This window comes from Canis lupus, chromosome 36 (genome assembly GCF_003254725.2).
Source record: "Canis lupus dingo isolate Sandy chromosome 36, ASM325472v2, whole genome shotgun sequence".
In the NCBI taxonomy this organism is placed as follows: Eukaryota; Metazoa; Chordata; class Mammalia; order Carnivora; family Canidae; genus Canis; species Canis lupus.
Genome location: NC_064278.1, coordinates 19,941,192 through 19,954,764, shown reverse-complemented (window position 1 = coordinate 19,954,764; position 13,573 = coordinate 19,941,192). Strand labels below are relative to the sequence as shown.

Below are 13,573 nucleotides of genomic sequence, written 5' to 3'. Positions count from 1 at the left end.
GGTGAAATTTTTTTGCAAATAAGTAATAATAACCTTATACTCATGGTATGTTTTATGTATAATCCTGTTAATGACATTACATGAAATAAATTTTGGAAGCAAAAAAGTCCTTAAATTAGCAAGTTCAGCATGTAATTCTGTGTAGTGCTGTTCACCTCACGAGAAGTTTCAAATGTTATATTTTTATATTGCCCAATAATGTTTGCTGCCATTTTCTAGTATTTGAATATTCACTCTAGGCTCCAGATCTTTGTAAATACTTTAACAGAAGAAATGCAGAGAGAAAAGATGGGACTATTATTGTGGAATACTGCTGTATGAAATCAGAAAATGATATAAAATCTGAACTAGTAAAAACAGTATTGATTTCAGCAGTAGAACCAAAATCAGGGTAAGCAGACAGTATTTTCATAATTGTAAAAAGATGAGTTTAAATAATGCAACATGTACCCTAATGCTCTGAGTTGAATATGCTTTGGGGCACACTCCTAATAATTTGACCAAAGTTAATATATAACAAAATAAATTTTTCTAAATCTAGAGTTTTTGCCATGCAGCAAAGATGAAGAATATTGGATAGAACAATTGATGCTTTGTGTGTTTTAAAATTTTAAGAATGATAATTTAAATATTAAATATTTGTATGATTACCTTTTAAAATTAAAATTTTTTTTCTGACATTTGTGTTAATGTTCCCTTCTTTTAGTGTTGTCCATGATGGAATGTCTTAATCAAGTAGAAATAATTTTTACATGTTATTGAAATATATAATCTTGGCAAAATATTGATTCATAATGAAATGTGATTATTTTGTTTTTTAAATAAAAAGCTCAGAAACTTTTAGTATAATGTATCACAGAAGAACAGTTCATTCGTTGTTATATCATTCATTACTATTTAACATATAAAAAATATTATGAAAAACAGAGTAATGTGTTTTAGGGGATTCTGAGTATCAAATTTTCATTCCTAAATCCTGGGATTAATATGTTGGGTATTTGGAAACACTGCTGTTTTCAGACCCATTCTGAATAATCTGAGTATATTAAACAAAGATTATGTGTTATTGTATTAGGTACTATTGTAGATTCTTTCTCTTACATTATTATATATTTAAGTGCCTAACAGTGCTATGAAGAAAATATTAATGTATTTGCTTTACAAAAAGAGAAACTGAGGCCACTTAAATTGCTCAAAATCTTTTTAAGTAATTAAGAATGGGGATGTGCTTTGAACCTAGATTTTTTTTTTCTGACTTCAGAGTTTCAAGACTTTTTTTTTTTTTTTTATTCTATCAGAATGTCTCTATTTGAAACAAGTTATTCACTTAAAATGTATGGATGGATACATGTGTGTTAAGCTATTATGTGAAAAATTTTTGTTAGAAAAGGAGAATAGTTTACATCTTTTAGTGCTTTAGTTTATTGAAGATACTTTACATGAACATAGATATAAATATTTGCTGAATGATGTACCAGGTATTACATTCATTTGATGAAGTGGCATTTTGATTTTGAGTTTTGTGTGTTGTTTCAAAGATCACAGTTGTATCTAATCTTTTTAAGCCTAGTAGTCCTCTTCATCTAGAACTGTGCTGTCCACATCAGTAGCCAAAAGCCCCATGTATCTTTTGAATTACATTGTTTAAAATGGAATAAAACTACAATTCCATTCCTCAGTTGCATAAGCAACATTTGTTATATATGGCATAGTGGTTACTGTATTAAGAACATATAAACCATTTCCATCATTATGTAAAGTTCTATTGCTAAACATTGGCCTAAAACATCAAAAATTAATTTGTAGAGATCAGGGTTGTAGTTCATTGATATTCCATGTAGATTATGTTGATTTAGGGATATATGGTATCATGTCCTCTTTCTATCTTGATTCCCAGTTTTTTCTCAACTCTAAAGTGAACTGCAAACATTTCCTTTACATCAGAACATTAAACCTGTTTGTTTAGAGAATTTATCATGATTTTGAAATAATTAGGAAAATGTTTTAGTTTCACTAAACCAAGGTTAATAAATCATTCATCTAAGTACTTAGCTTCTTAAATGTTGAATTGAGTTTTTAATGAGGAATCCATTAACTATGATTGGGTAACATATTTTTAACTGTATTCTTAACTTGGTAAATGTGCTCTGTGTTGTATTCTAAAATAAATGACCTTTGGAATAAATATGACATTTAATGAATCTAAATGGCTATCAGTGGTCACTGAGAAGGAAAAGATCCCATTCCAATTTTTGCAAAGCATTTTCTTCTATACATTAGCTATTTGTCATAATATGACTGCCTTGTACTAAAATTAAATTTTTTCTGATATTGGGCCATAACTGCTAAAATGATACTTTACTAGTTATTGCTTTTTAAATTAAACCCTGTATTTAGCCATAGAGTGACTTGTGTGTATTGTAAATAAAATGCTGTAACAATGAACTGTTTTAATTACAGTCCCTAGTGTGAGTATAGAACTCAGTAAAATTTTTACTTAAATTCTTACTGTGTTTTTTTTCCCTCTAAAGTTGTTTGAATCTAAGTAAAAAAGGGGGAGCTTCAGCTTTTAAAGTCATTTGTTCAAATTCCATGGCTGTTCTCCCAGCTAGTGAGTTTTCACTGCATTTGCAGCAAGCTAATTGCTTCTGCTAATAAATAATCTAAAATCGATGCTGACAGCAGTTAATTGGCACAGAGATTTTATTTTGTAAAGCTCTTGGCTAACGACCTTCTTTAAATTAATAGCATTAAGTGCTATGAGGAAATAAATCTGAGGAATTGCCTGTCATTTGCTTGTCATGTCTAATAACTTCCAATAATGATGGCTGATAGATTTTTGCACATTCCATTATTGAAGTTGGTGCATGTAATTATTCTCCTCATTATATGTAAACAATTAGCTGTATTTGGTATTTCCTTGCAGTAAAGCTGTTAAATACAAGTAACATATTAGGGGTTAGAAACCATTTTAAAATCTGGATTTTAATTATTTGAATGTAGGAAGTATTTGATGCTGTCTGGATATATTATATGCTGTTTATTTTAACCATTGTACTTGAATACTTTCGGAATAGGACTTATAAAAATAAGTAGTGTGTATGTTTTGAAGTGTGACAATTTATGGAAATTTTTGTTCATAGCTTGAAGAAGTCATGGAAAAAGAAACTTATAAAACGGCTAAATTAATTCTTGAAAGGTTTGATCCAGACTCAAAGAAAGCAAAGGTAAGACTGTTATATCAGTGCTATTTATAAATAGTGCATTGTAGTAGGTCACTGTAATAACATTATTGTAATTGACAGGAGTTTGAGCCGCCATCTGCTGGAGCAGCTGTAACTGCAAGACCTGGACAAGGTAAATAACTTTGTAGAAACTGCTGCTGCTGTTGGAAAGATCCATATTTATCCAAGTGAGTTCAAAAGTGTGATAGAGGTGTGTAAAAACTTATGTAGAATGCTTTTATGTTAATTTATATATGGTAATATGAGTTATGACTTGGAGTGGATGGCAATAAGTTCATTTCATTTTGATTTTTCAGGAATATGTTGATAAGTAAAAGATGTTATCCATTGAGATTAAATATATAATTGGTTTTAAGCTTTTGAAATTAAAATAATTTCAACAGTATTTTATAAGTTTTTTTCCCCTGTTCAAATAAGGATCTTTTAGAATACCTTATGAAAATTCTTACAGGGCACCTCAGTGGCTCAGTCAGTTAAGTAGGATTTGGTTTATAAAAATATAAGCCTGATGTTTTGATGAGTGTAAAAGTTTATGTATGATTAAAATAAATTAGGCATAGATACTTGCACTGAACTCCTGCCTTCATAACCGATTTAAGTTTTTTACAATTTATACTTCTTTTTAGTAATTTTTAAAAGAGTTTGGTCTATAGGCCAGGTTTCTATCATTTTTACAGTATTTTGTATAACTGGCACTAACTTTTCAAAAATACTTTTTAAATAACTTTAGGAAATAATATTTTTTAAATGTGATATTTTGTGGAAAGCAGTTGCTGTTACTTAAAAAAAATCTGTTCTTTCAGTAAAAAAAAGAAAAGTATGACCTCTTTACTGACATTCTTAAGTACTTATTAATATTTAGGCAACATCATTTCCTTGAAGAATTTAAATTCATTTTTCCTTAGAAGCTTTTGAAATCCAAATACATTTTTTCCTTCTGATGTCGTATTGTAGTTATAGAAAAACCATTGCTGGTCTCTCTGCTCTTGATCCCTGTGGCATTGCTTTTGGATATCCTTTTAGGGAGAATTAACTCTTAGCTATACCATAAAAGAGCTATTCGTTTAAAAGAACGTGTTAAATAATTCTTAAGTGTAAACGCCATGGGGAATACAGAGATGAATATAATATGGTTTTTGACCTTAAGCTTATAAGCTTTTTTTATCTTTAAAAAATATTTCTTCTGACATGAGAGACTCCTAAGTCTGGGAAACGAACAAGGGGTAGTGGAAGGGGAGGTGAGTGGGAGGAGGGGGTGACTGGATTATGGGCATTGAGGGGGGCACTTGATGGGATGAGCACTGGGTGTTATACTATATATTGGCAAATCAAACTCCAATAAAAAAATATACAAAAAAAATTTCTTCTGGAGTGTCCTATTCTAGTATTACTAGTTCTTCTAGGTCTGTAGTAATTAATTGCTGTTTGGAATTTTTTCCTTATTTTAAAAAATTCTAAACTATATCTCAACTTCATTCTCCTTTTTGAGAGTTATAATTGAGTTTTGTTGTTTAATCTTTTCAGATCTCTTTTAGGTTCCTTTCATTTTGTAGGTGACTTAGTCATACATTCTACTAATGTTTAAGTTCTGCATTCCTGTGAGTTTAGTCAAATATTTATGTCTTTGCTTGAACCATTGTTCATTTTTTCCTTCCTTCCCCTCTTTCTCTTCTCTCCCTCTCTTTTCCTTTTTTTCTTGTCTTGTTTTTGAACTGAAATAGAAAGGGGAAAAAAAGGTACTAAATATATATATGTGTATGTATATGTATATATATATGTATCTCATGCAAGAAAGCTAGTAAAAATTATATATGTTCTTATTTTAATAACTCTCTTGCTTGATTGCTGAACCAGAACTGTGAATCATGTATAGACGATATCTTTTATTTTTTATTATGTAGTGTTAATGATATATTACATTGATACTGATTATAAAATTTGAAAATAGTATTCATCGATTTGCTTAAGTTTATTACTAAAAGGAGTATAATATGTACTGGAAATAATACTAACCTGACCATCTCTTCTTTTTTAATAAGGTTAATATTTTAGAATATTTTTAGATTTACAGAAAAATTGCAAAGCTAGTACAAAGAATTCCCATATAACCTTGTACCAAGTATCCTCTGTTACCATCTTACATTAACATTTGCTAAAATTAATGAACCGATATTGATTCACTGTTATTAACTTAAAGTCCAGTTTATTCAGATTTCCTTAGGTTTTTTTTTTTTTCCTTTTAAGATTGATTGATTGATTGATTCATTCATTCATTCATGAGAGACACACAGATAGAGACAGAGACATAAGCAGAGGAAGAAGCAGGCTCCCTGCCGGGAGCTGGATGTGGGACTCAATCATAGGACCCCAGGATCATGACTGGAGCCAAAGGCAGATGCTCAACCACTGAGCCACCCAGGCACCCATTTCCGTAGTTTTTTTTTTTTCTTTAATTTTATGTCCTTTTTCTGCTTCAGTATCTCATCCAGGACACCATCTTACATTTAGTTGACATGTCTTCTTAGACTTTTTTGGCTGTGCCAGTTTCCCAGACTCCTTGTTTTTCATTGATCTACAGTGTAGTCCTGACTCCTTTTTTTTTTTTTTTTTTTTTTCCTGACTCCTTTTTAAATAATTTTTTCTTCTTAAATTCTTTTTAAAGAGTTTTTATCGGTGGGTGCTTAGTCTTAGAAAATCGTGTTATCATTTAGTATGAAGGAATAAAAACATAAAAGTAGATATATGTGTATATATATATATTTACATTTAATAGAATGATATGGTGCTTAGGTGCATAGCATTTATTCTAGTTCTGGAGGAATCATAGACTGAGAGATGGGAAAGCTTTGTCCTTAGTAAATTAAAGAAATTTGGGGCATCTGTGTGGCTTAGTTGGTTAAGCATCTGACTCTTGGTCTCAGCTTGGGTCTTGATTTCAGGGTTCTGAGTTCAAGCTCTGTGTTGGGCTCCATGCCAAGCTTTTAAAAAAAAGTAATGAAGTTTGGATTTAATGAAAAAAGGTATTTGCCAGTGGAATTTTCTGAATAGATTCTATAGAATAAAGAAATTGAGATATTTGGGGTTGGTAAGAAATTACATTTCTATTCAAAGTTTTAATTGGCATGCAGGAATAAATCTGACTTCAGTGTACTAATCTCGGATTTGTTTTTTTCTGTTTTTTCAATAAATGTTTACTTAAGTGTGTGCTCTCTGCCAGGCATTGTTTAGGCCCTAGGAACATAGTAGGGAACAAAACAGACAAAAAACTTTGTATGTGTGCATGCATGTGTGTGTGAGAGAGAGAGAGAGAAATATATATATATATATATATATATATATATATATATATATATTAGAGGAAGTAAATAACGGTGAATAGGGAGTGCCTTGAGTAAGGGTGGGTTGAAGTTTTAAATAAGGTTTATCAGGGAAGGCCACATTGGTAACTTGACATTTGATTAAAGATATGAAAGAAGTGAGGGAATGAGCCATGCAAATATCTGAAGGGGAGAACATTGTAGACAGAAGGCCACATTGGTAACTTGACATTTGATTAAAGATATGAAAGAAGTGAGGGAATGAGCCATGCAAATATCTGAAGGGGAGAACATTGTAGACAGAAGAATCGGCAAGTGCAAAGACTGAGTAGAGAGCATACCCAGATTGCTCTGGAAATAACAAGACCAGTATGGCTGCACTGGATTGAACAAAGGGAGGACTAGTAGGAGGGGCAGTAAGAGAGGAAAGAAAGGATCATACCTTGTACGGCCTTATGGAATGTAGACCATTTTAAGAATTTCAGTTTTCACTTTTTAAAAATTTTTGTTTTTTGTTTTGAGCAGAAGATTGATATGATCTGTATTATGTTTTAATTGGAAGGTTAGGGATGCCTGGGTGGCTCAGTGGTTGAGTATCTGCCTTCGGCTCAGGGCGTGATCCTGGAGTCCTGGGATTAAGTGCCACATTGAGCTCCCTGCATGGAGCCTGCTTCTCCCTTTGACTGTGTCTCCGCCTCTCTGTGTGTCTCTCATGAATAAATAAGTAAAATCTCAAATAAAATAATCGGAAGGTTACTTTGTTGAGGCTGTAAAGGGAGCAACGGTAGAAGCAGGGAGACTACTTGGGAACCTACTCTAGTAGTCTAGGAAAGCATTGATGTTGGCTTGGACCTTGGTTCAGTAACAGTGGAAGTGGTTTAAGAAGCAGTCATATTCTGCATATATTTTGAAGTTAGAACCCAAAAGATTTCCTGATGGGTTGGATATGGGGTAGGAGAAGGAAGGATCAGAGAACGTAGGATTTTGGCCTGAGTAATTGGGAAGATGGAGTTGCCATTTACTAAGATGTTAGAAATTGCAAGAGGAGCACTTTTTGGGGAAAAGGGAAAGTTTGAGGTGATATGAAGAACTGGGTTTGATTTTGGACATGTACATTTGAGATGCCAGACATTCAAGTAGAGATTTTAAGGAAGCAATAGAATATACGTCTGGCAAACAGGAAATATCTAGGTTGAAGATATAAATCTGGGTATCCTCAATATGTGGATGGTATCAAAACTGTGAGACTATTTGAGATTACCAAAGATGTAAATTTGGAGAAAAAAGAGAAAAGGACCAAGCCTGCCCTGGGGCACTCTAACCTTAAGATGTCAGGAGTAATGAGAAACCATAAAGAGACACTGAGAAGTGGTCAGTTAGAGGAAACCCAGGAGAATGTGGAGTCCTGAATGCTAACTAAAGAAAGTGTTTCAAGGTGTGATCACTGTGAGAAATACTGCTACGTAAGTTGAGAGTTGAGAATTGAACATTGATTTTTAACAATGTTGAGGCCCATAGTGACCTTGAAAATAATAGTTTTGGTGGAGGAATGAGGCAAGAGCCTGATTAGAGTGGGCTTAAGAAAATAGGGGAGTAGAGAAGTTGGAGACAGAAGAGACTCTTGAATAAGAGGGAGTAGAAAAATGGGTAGCTAGACAGGGAAGCTTTATGTGTATGTGGGTGAACATGCTGTATGACAGAAATAACATGTTTGTATGCTACTGGAAGTGGCCTAGAGGACACAGAATAATTGATGATGGAGAGAGTGAACGTAATTGATGGAAAACTGTCCATGAGGAGGCAAGAAGGGATAGGATTTGGTATACAAGTGTGGAAGTTAGCTTTTGATGGGACTGTGCATAGTTTGTCAATAGTAAGGAGCGAAGACAGAGAACATGGACAGATACTGGTAATTGGTGGGAATTGTCTTTTGATTGTATTTATATTCTTAGAGTGAGAAGAATGGGGAAGATCTTGTTGGGGGCCTGAAGAGAATGCATAAAATAAATCTCTAGGGATGTGAGAGAGCAAATGGATTAGGAAAATGTAGGAATGCCAGGGGATGCTAATGCCCACTTAAAGTTAACAGTCATAAATTTGGAATGCCCAGAAGGTTCAATTAGTTAAGCATCCAACTTTTGGTTTCAGCTCAGATCTTAATCTCGAGGTCATGAGTTCAAGCCCCACATTGGGCTCCACGCTGGGCATGGAGCCTACTTAAAAGTAAGCAAATAAATTAAAATTGACAGTCATCAATTTAAAATATGATTGTGCATGTTTTCTAGTTGTGTTTAGCTGTATGGGTACAGCTATGAAGTAGGAAGAGAGTTGGTTTTAACCAGGGTTGGGGTTTTACCTAATGGATTAAATAAAATGGTTAAGGTGCACGGGAAGTGAAAGTGTTTGCAAGGTAGTGATTATAACAATGTATATAGAATCTAAGATGATCATGAGGGAAATAAGGACATGAGTGGAGGATGATGGACAAAGATGTTGATAGTATTAATATAGAAGTCTGCAAACTACAAGATCCGTTTTATATAGCTCTTGACCTTAGAATTGGTTTTACATTTTTAAAGTGTTGCAAGAAAATTAGAAGAATAAAAATATGCAAGAGAAACTGTATCCGGTCTGCAAAGCCTAAAATATTTACTGTGTAACTCTTTATAAAAGAAAGTTTGCTGACTCCTTTAATAACTAATGGATTATAGATCCTCTTGGAGTTGAAAGAATAATAGAGGAATTAATCTGGAAAGATAACTTTTCAGAGTGGGATGCTTGAACTTGGAAAGGCTGCAGTTATCCTTAATGGCAAGGTCCTAGAATTGGGTTATGACTATAAATCCTTAACAGACTTCCCTATATTTGTTTCAAAAGGAAGCTACATATGCATTCTTTTTTACCTTTGTACATAACCCTGCATCTCTACTAATGAAATTAACAAAAGAAAAGTCAATTGTATCCTGCCACAGCTAAATTTGAAATCAATAAGTACTGCAGAAAATTTTAATGGCTCTAGAAAATGGATTATAGCTTCTTAAGTAGGTTTTTAGAGTTTACTCACTTGTGTTCCATGGTATATTTGGAAGATTAAAGTAGAAATCACTAATCTTTTTGATCTTGACAGCAAAGGGAATGATACTCCATATTTTGCTGTTTTTTGGGATGTAGGTTTGATTAAGAAAATATGGAAAACACTTGTAAAACAGTAAGCTCATTTTTGGGTGTTCTTAAGTGTCATATCTGTACTGTTAAAATAATCTGTTATATAACAAACCACCCCAAAACTTAGTGGCTTAGAACAATATTAATTTGTTTTGCTCATGAATTTGCAGTGTTGGCAAGGTTTGGCAGAGACTGCTTATCTCTGCCTCACATCTGTTGGAGCTGGAAGATCTACTACCAAGATAGCTTACACACATGGCTAACAAGTTGGTGCTAGCACTTAGTTACTCTCCACATAGACTTCTCTCATGGGGTCACTTGGACTTGCTCCACCATGGTGTCTGAGTTCTAAGAGGAAGAAGCCCAAGTGACAGTAGTTGGAAAACTGAGGCCCCTACATTTTCTTGGTCAAACAGTAACAGAGCACAGATTCAAGGGAGAAGACATAGACATCCTCCCAACCCCATTTGATGGGAGGCAAATCAAAGAATTTTAGACCTGTATTATAAAACTGCTACATGTACCTTAATACAGAAACAAAGGCGTTTAGATCCCCATCCATTTTTCAATATTCATCTTAAATACCACCATTACTATGAACCCTTCCTTCATTCCATCGCTGACTTTAATCGCTCTATGCTTGGACCCTCCATGGTACTTTGTTGGCTTCCTTTTTTTATGGCACTTACCTGGTGTTTCATGATTTTGTTTTATCTTTGCTTGCCACCTCTATATGTAACTCTGCATTCCATTCATTAGTGCTTTGCTCATAGTGGTTACTTAATAAATGTGTTGAGTTGAAGAAAATAAAACTTTTTTTAGAATGAATGAATTTAGTTAAATGTTGTAAAGTAGTAATTTACCAAATGGGACCTTGGTGAACTGCAAGGTGTAGGTTGTTTAAAACTGAAAGAGATAGGAGGCAGTTAAAGTAGAAATAAATCATGAAGGTGATGAAAAAATGTAAATGTTGAGATAAAGAACTATAAAGCAAAACATATTCTTTTTTTTAATTGAAGTATAATTGACATACAACATTAAATTAGTTTTAGGCAAGCAACATAGTGATTTGACAATTGTGTGCATTATAAAAGACTCTCCAAGCTAAGTGTAGTTACCATCTGTCACCATACAAAGTTATTGCAATATTGTTGACTATATTCCCTATGGTATACTTTTCATCCCAGTGACTTATTTGTTTTATAATTGTAAATTTGTGTCTCTTAATCCCCTTCACCTATTTTACCCATCCCTCTATTCTGGCCCCCTTTATGGCAACCACCACTTTGTTCTCTGTATTTATGAGTCTTTTTTATTTTTTATTTTTATTATTTTTTTATTTTTTTAGATTCCACATATAAGTGAAATCATATGGTAACTTGTCTTTTTCCATCTAACTTATTTCACTTAGTATAATACCCTCTAGGTCCATCCATGTTGTTGCAAAGGGCAAGATCTCATCCCTTTTGATGGCTGAGTAATATTCCATTGTATGTATATGTGTGTGTGTGGGTGTATATCTATCTATCTATATCACATATTGATTCATTCATCTGTTGATGGACACTTAGGTTTCTTTTATATCTTGTCTACTGTAAATAATGATACATTGAACATAAGGATGCATATAACTTTTCAGAAAATTGGTGTGTTTGTTTTTTTCCTAGTAAATACTCAGAAGTGGACGTTGTGTGGTATTTCTACTTTTATTTTTTTGAGGAACTTCCATACTGTTTTCCATAGTGACTGAACCAATTTACATTCCTACCAACAGTTTTCTAGGGTTCCCTTTCTTCCACCTCCTTGCCAACACTTGTTATTTCTTGTCTTTGATACTAGCCATTTTGACTAGTGTGAGGTGATCTCTCATTGTGGTGTTGATATTCATTTCCCTGATAATTAGTGACAGTGAGTTTCTTTTCATGTGTCTCTTGGCCATCTGTATGTCTTCTTTGGAAAAACATCTACTCAGGTCCTCTGCCCATTTTTAATTTGGATTATTTGTTTATAAATAATATAAGCAAAATGTATTATTAATTTAAAATATAGGACAACAAAAGAGTAAACTAAAGGCTGGCAAGTGGTATATATGACTAGCATATTTTCTGCTCGAAGGTGGTGTATTTGTATGGTCTGAAGTTAGGCTGAAATGTAGTAGGCAACACAAATTAAGCTGATTAACAATCTTAATTCTAGCTGCAGCCTTAATTTCCTTTACATGTAGCATAACATTTATAGGCTCTGAGTATGAGGGTGTGGACATGTTTGGGAGCCCACTACACCATCTAAGTAGGTAGTTGGAAATTTGATATTGAAATGCAAGAGGAAAGAATTTATTTCATGGATGTTTATTAAGTTCATATTCTGTGCTGGTTACTTGCCAAATCTTGGGGCTACAAAGATGCAGTTTTTCTTTAGGAGATCTTGGTTCAAAAGAGTACACACATGTAAATAATCTTAACACACTAAGGACCACAATGAAGGTAGGCACAAATCATAATGCATTATAAATTCTAGTAGCAATTTGCTTTGAGAACACATTGGGAAAGGACTCTTCAGGTCTACTTCACATGCAAAGATAAGAAGAGAGAAACCAGGTGGTACTCTGAGGGACTGCATATAGTGCTATCTGCCTGAACAAGGGAGTGTTTATGTGAGGGAGGGTAATTTTGCATGCAACATTATGGAGTTTGGGACTTTATCTTATATGCAACATGATAAGCCACTAGAGACTTTGCATTTTAGAAATAACACTTTTTTTTTTTTTTTTTTTTTGGTAATATGGAGAATGGATTGGAGAGAGCAAGGCTGAGGACAGCAGATTGATTAGGGTATTATCTAATCCAAAAAAAGAAATAAAGGCTGGCACTACATAAAATTGTGGCAAAGGAGTCGAAAAAGGAGTGATTTAACAGATAATTAAGATTTAAGAGTAGAATGACAAGATTTGATGACAATTAGATTTGGATAGTGGAGAGTGGGAGGAGGGGTCTAGATATCATGTAGGTTTTTGGCAACTGGTTAGATGTTAGTGTTTTCAGCAAGATAAGAAACATAAGAATTGGAGTGGTAAGTTTATATAGAAGATAATAGATTTGCTTGTGGATTTGTTGAGTCAAGTGACATCCAGGTGGTATGGTTTATAGGTAATTGATTATTTTATACGGAGATCAGGAAAAAGGTTAAGGTTATAGGTACAGATTAGGAATCATTGGGATGTATAGATGATAGTTCTTTTTTTTTTTTTAAAGATTTTATTTATTCATGATAGACATAGAGAGAGAGAGAGAGAGAGAGAGAGGCAGAGACACAGGCAGAGAGAGAAGCAGGCTCCATGCCGGGAGCCCGACGCGGGACTCGATCCTGGGACTCCAGGATTGCGCCCTGGGCCAAAGGCAGGCGCTACACCTCTGAGCCACCCAGGGATCCCCTAGATGATAGTTCTTTAAACCATGGAATTGAGTGAAATTGCCCAGGAAAAGAAAATAGAGTAAGGTTTATGGCCAAACGCCAGGGAACATTGAGATTTAAGGATAGGAGAAAGGAGGAACCCAGGAAAAAGACAGAAGAAATGCTTAGACTTGAAAGCAGAACTAAACTAGCATCTAGAAAGTTGAAGTGTAGTAGGGATGGCATCTGCTGTCATAGTCTACAAAGGGTCAAGTAGAAGACAAATGAGGTCATCAAATCTGAGGTTGAACAGAGTTGAGGACATTGTTATAATAACTGGAATTTGTGTCCTATGTCCATCTCTTAATTACTGTGAGACTTTTGGCAAGTTATTTAGCTTCTGAGCTTTGGTTTCTTTTGAAAACTGATGGTAGAAGTTACCTCAGAGTTGGTCTA

General features: G+C 33.8%; 1 protein-coding gene across 8 annotated transcripts in view; it reads left to right on the top strand.

Annotated features, from left to right (window-relative positions):
- The window catches only part of LNPK (lunapark, ER junction formation factor), a 78,470-nt gene that overhangs the window by 39,410 nt on the left and 25,487 nt on the right, over positions 1 to 13,573 (top strand). For 7 of the 8 annotated variants that reach the window (XM_049106076.1, XM_049106078.1, XM_049106077.1 and 4 more), the window contains 2 exons: positions 3,144 to 3,227; positions 3,306 to 3,357. In XM_049106076.1, the coding sequence (XP_048962033.1) occupies positions 3,144 to 3,227; positions 3,306 to 3,357 (136 nt within the window). Of the gene's footprint in view, positions 1 to 239; positions 392 to 3,143; positions 3,228 to 3,305; positions 3,358 to 13,573 lie in introns of all 8 variants that reach the window. The other variant, XM_049106080.1, reaches the window with a different exon arrangement.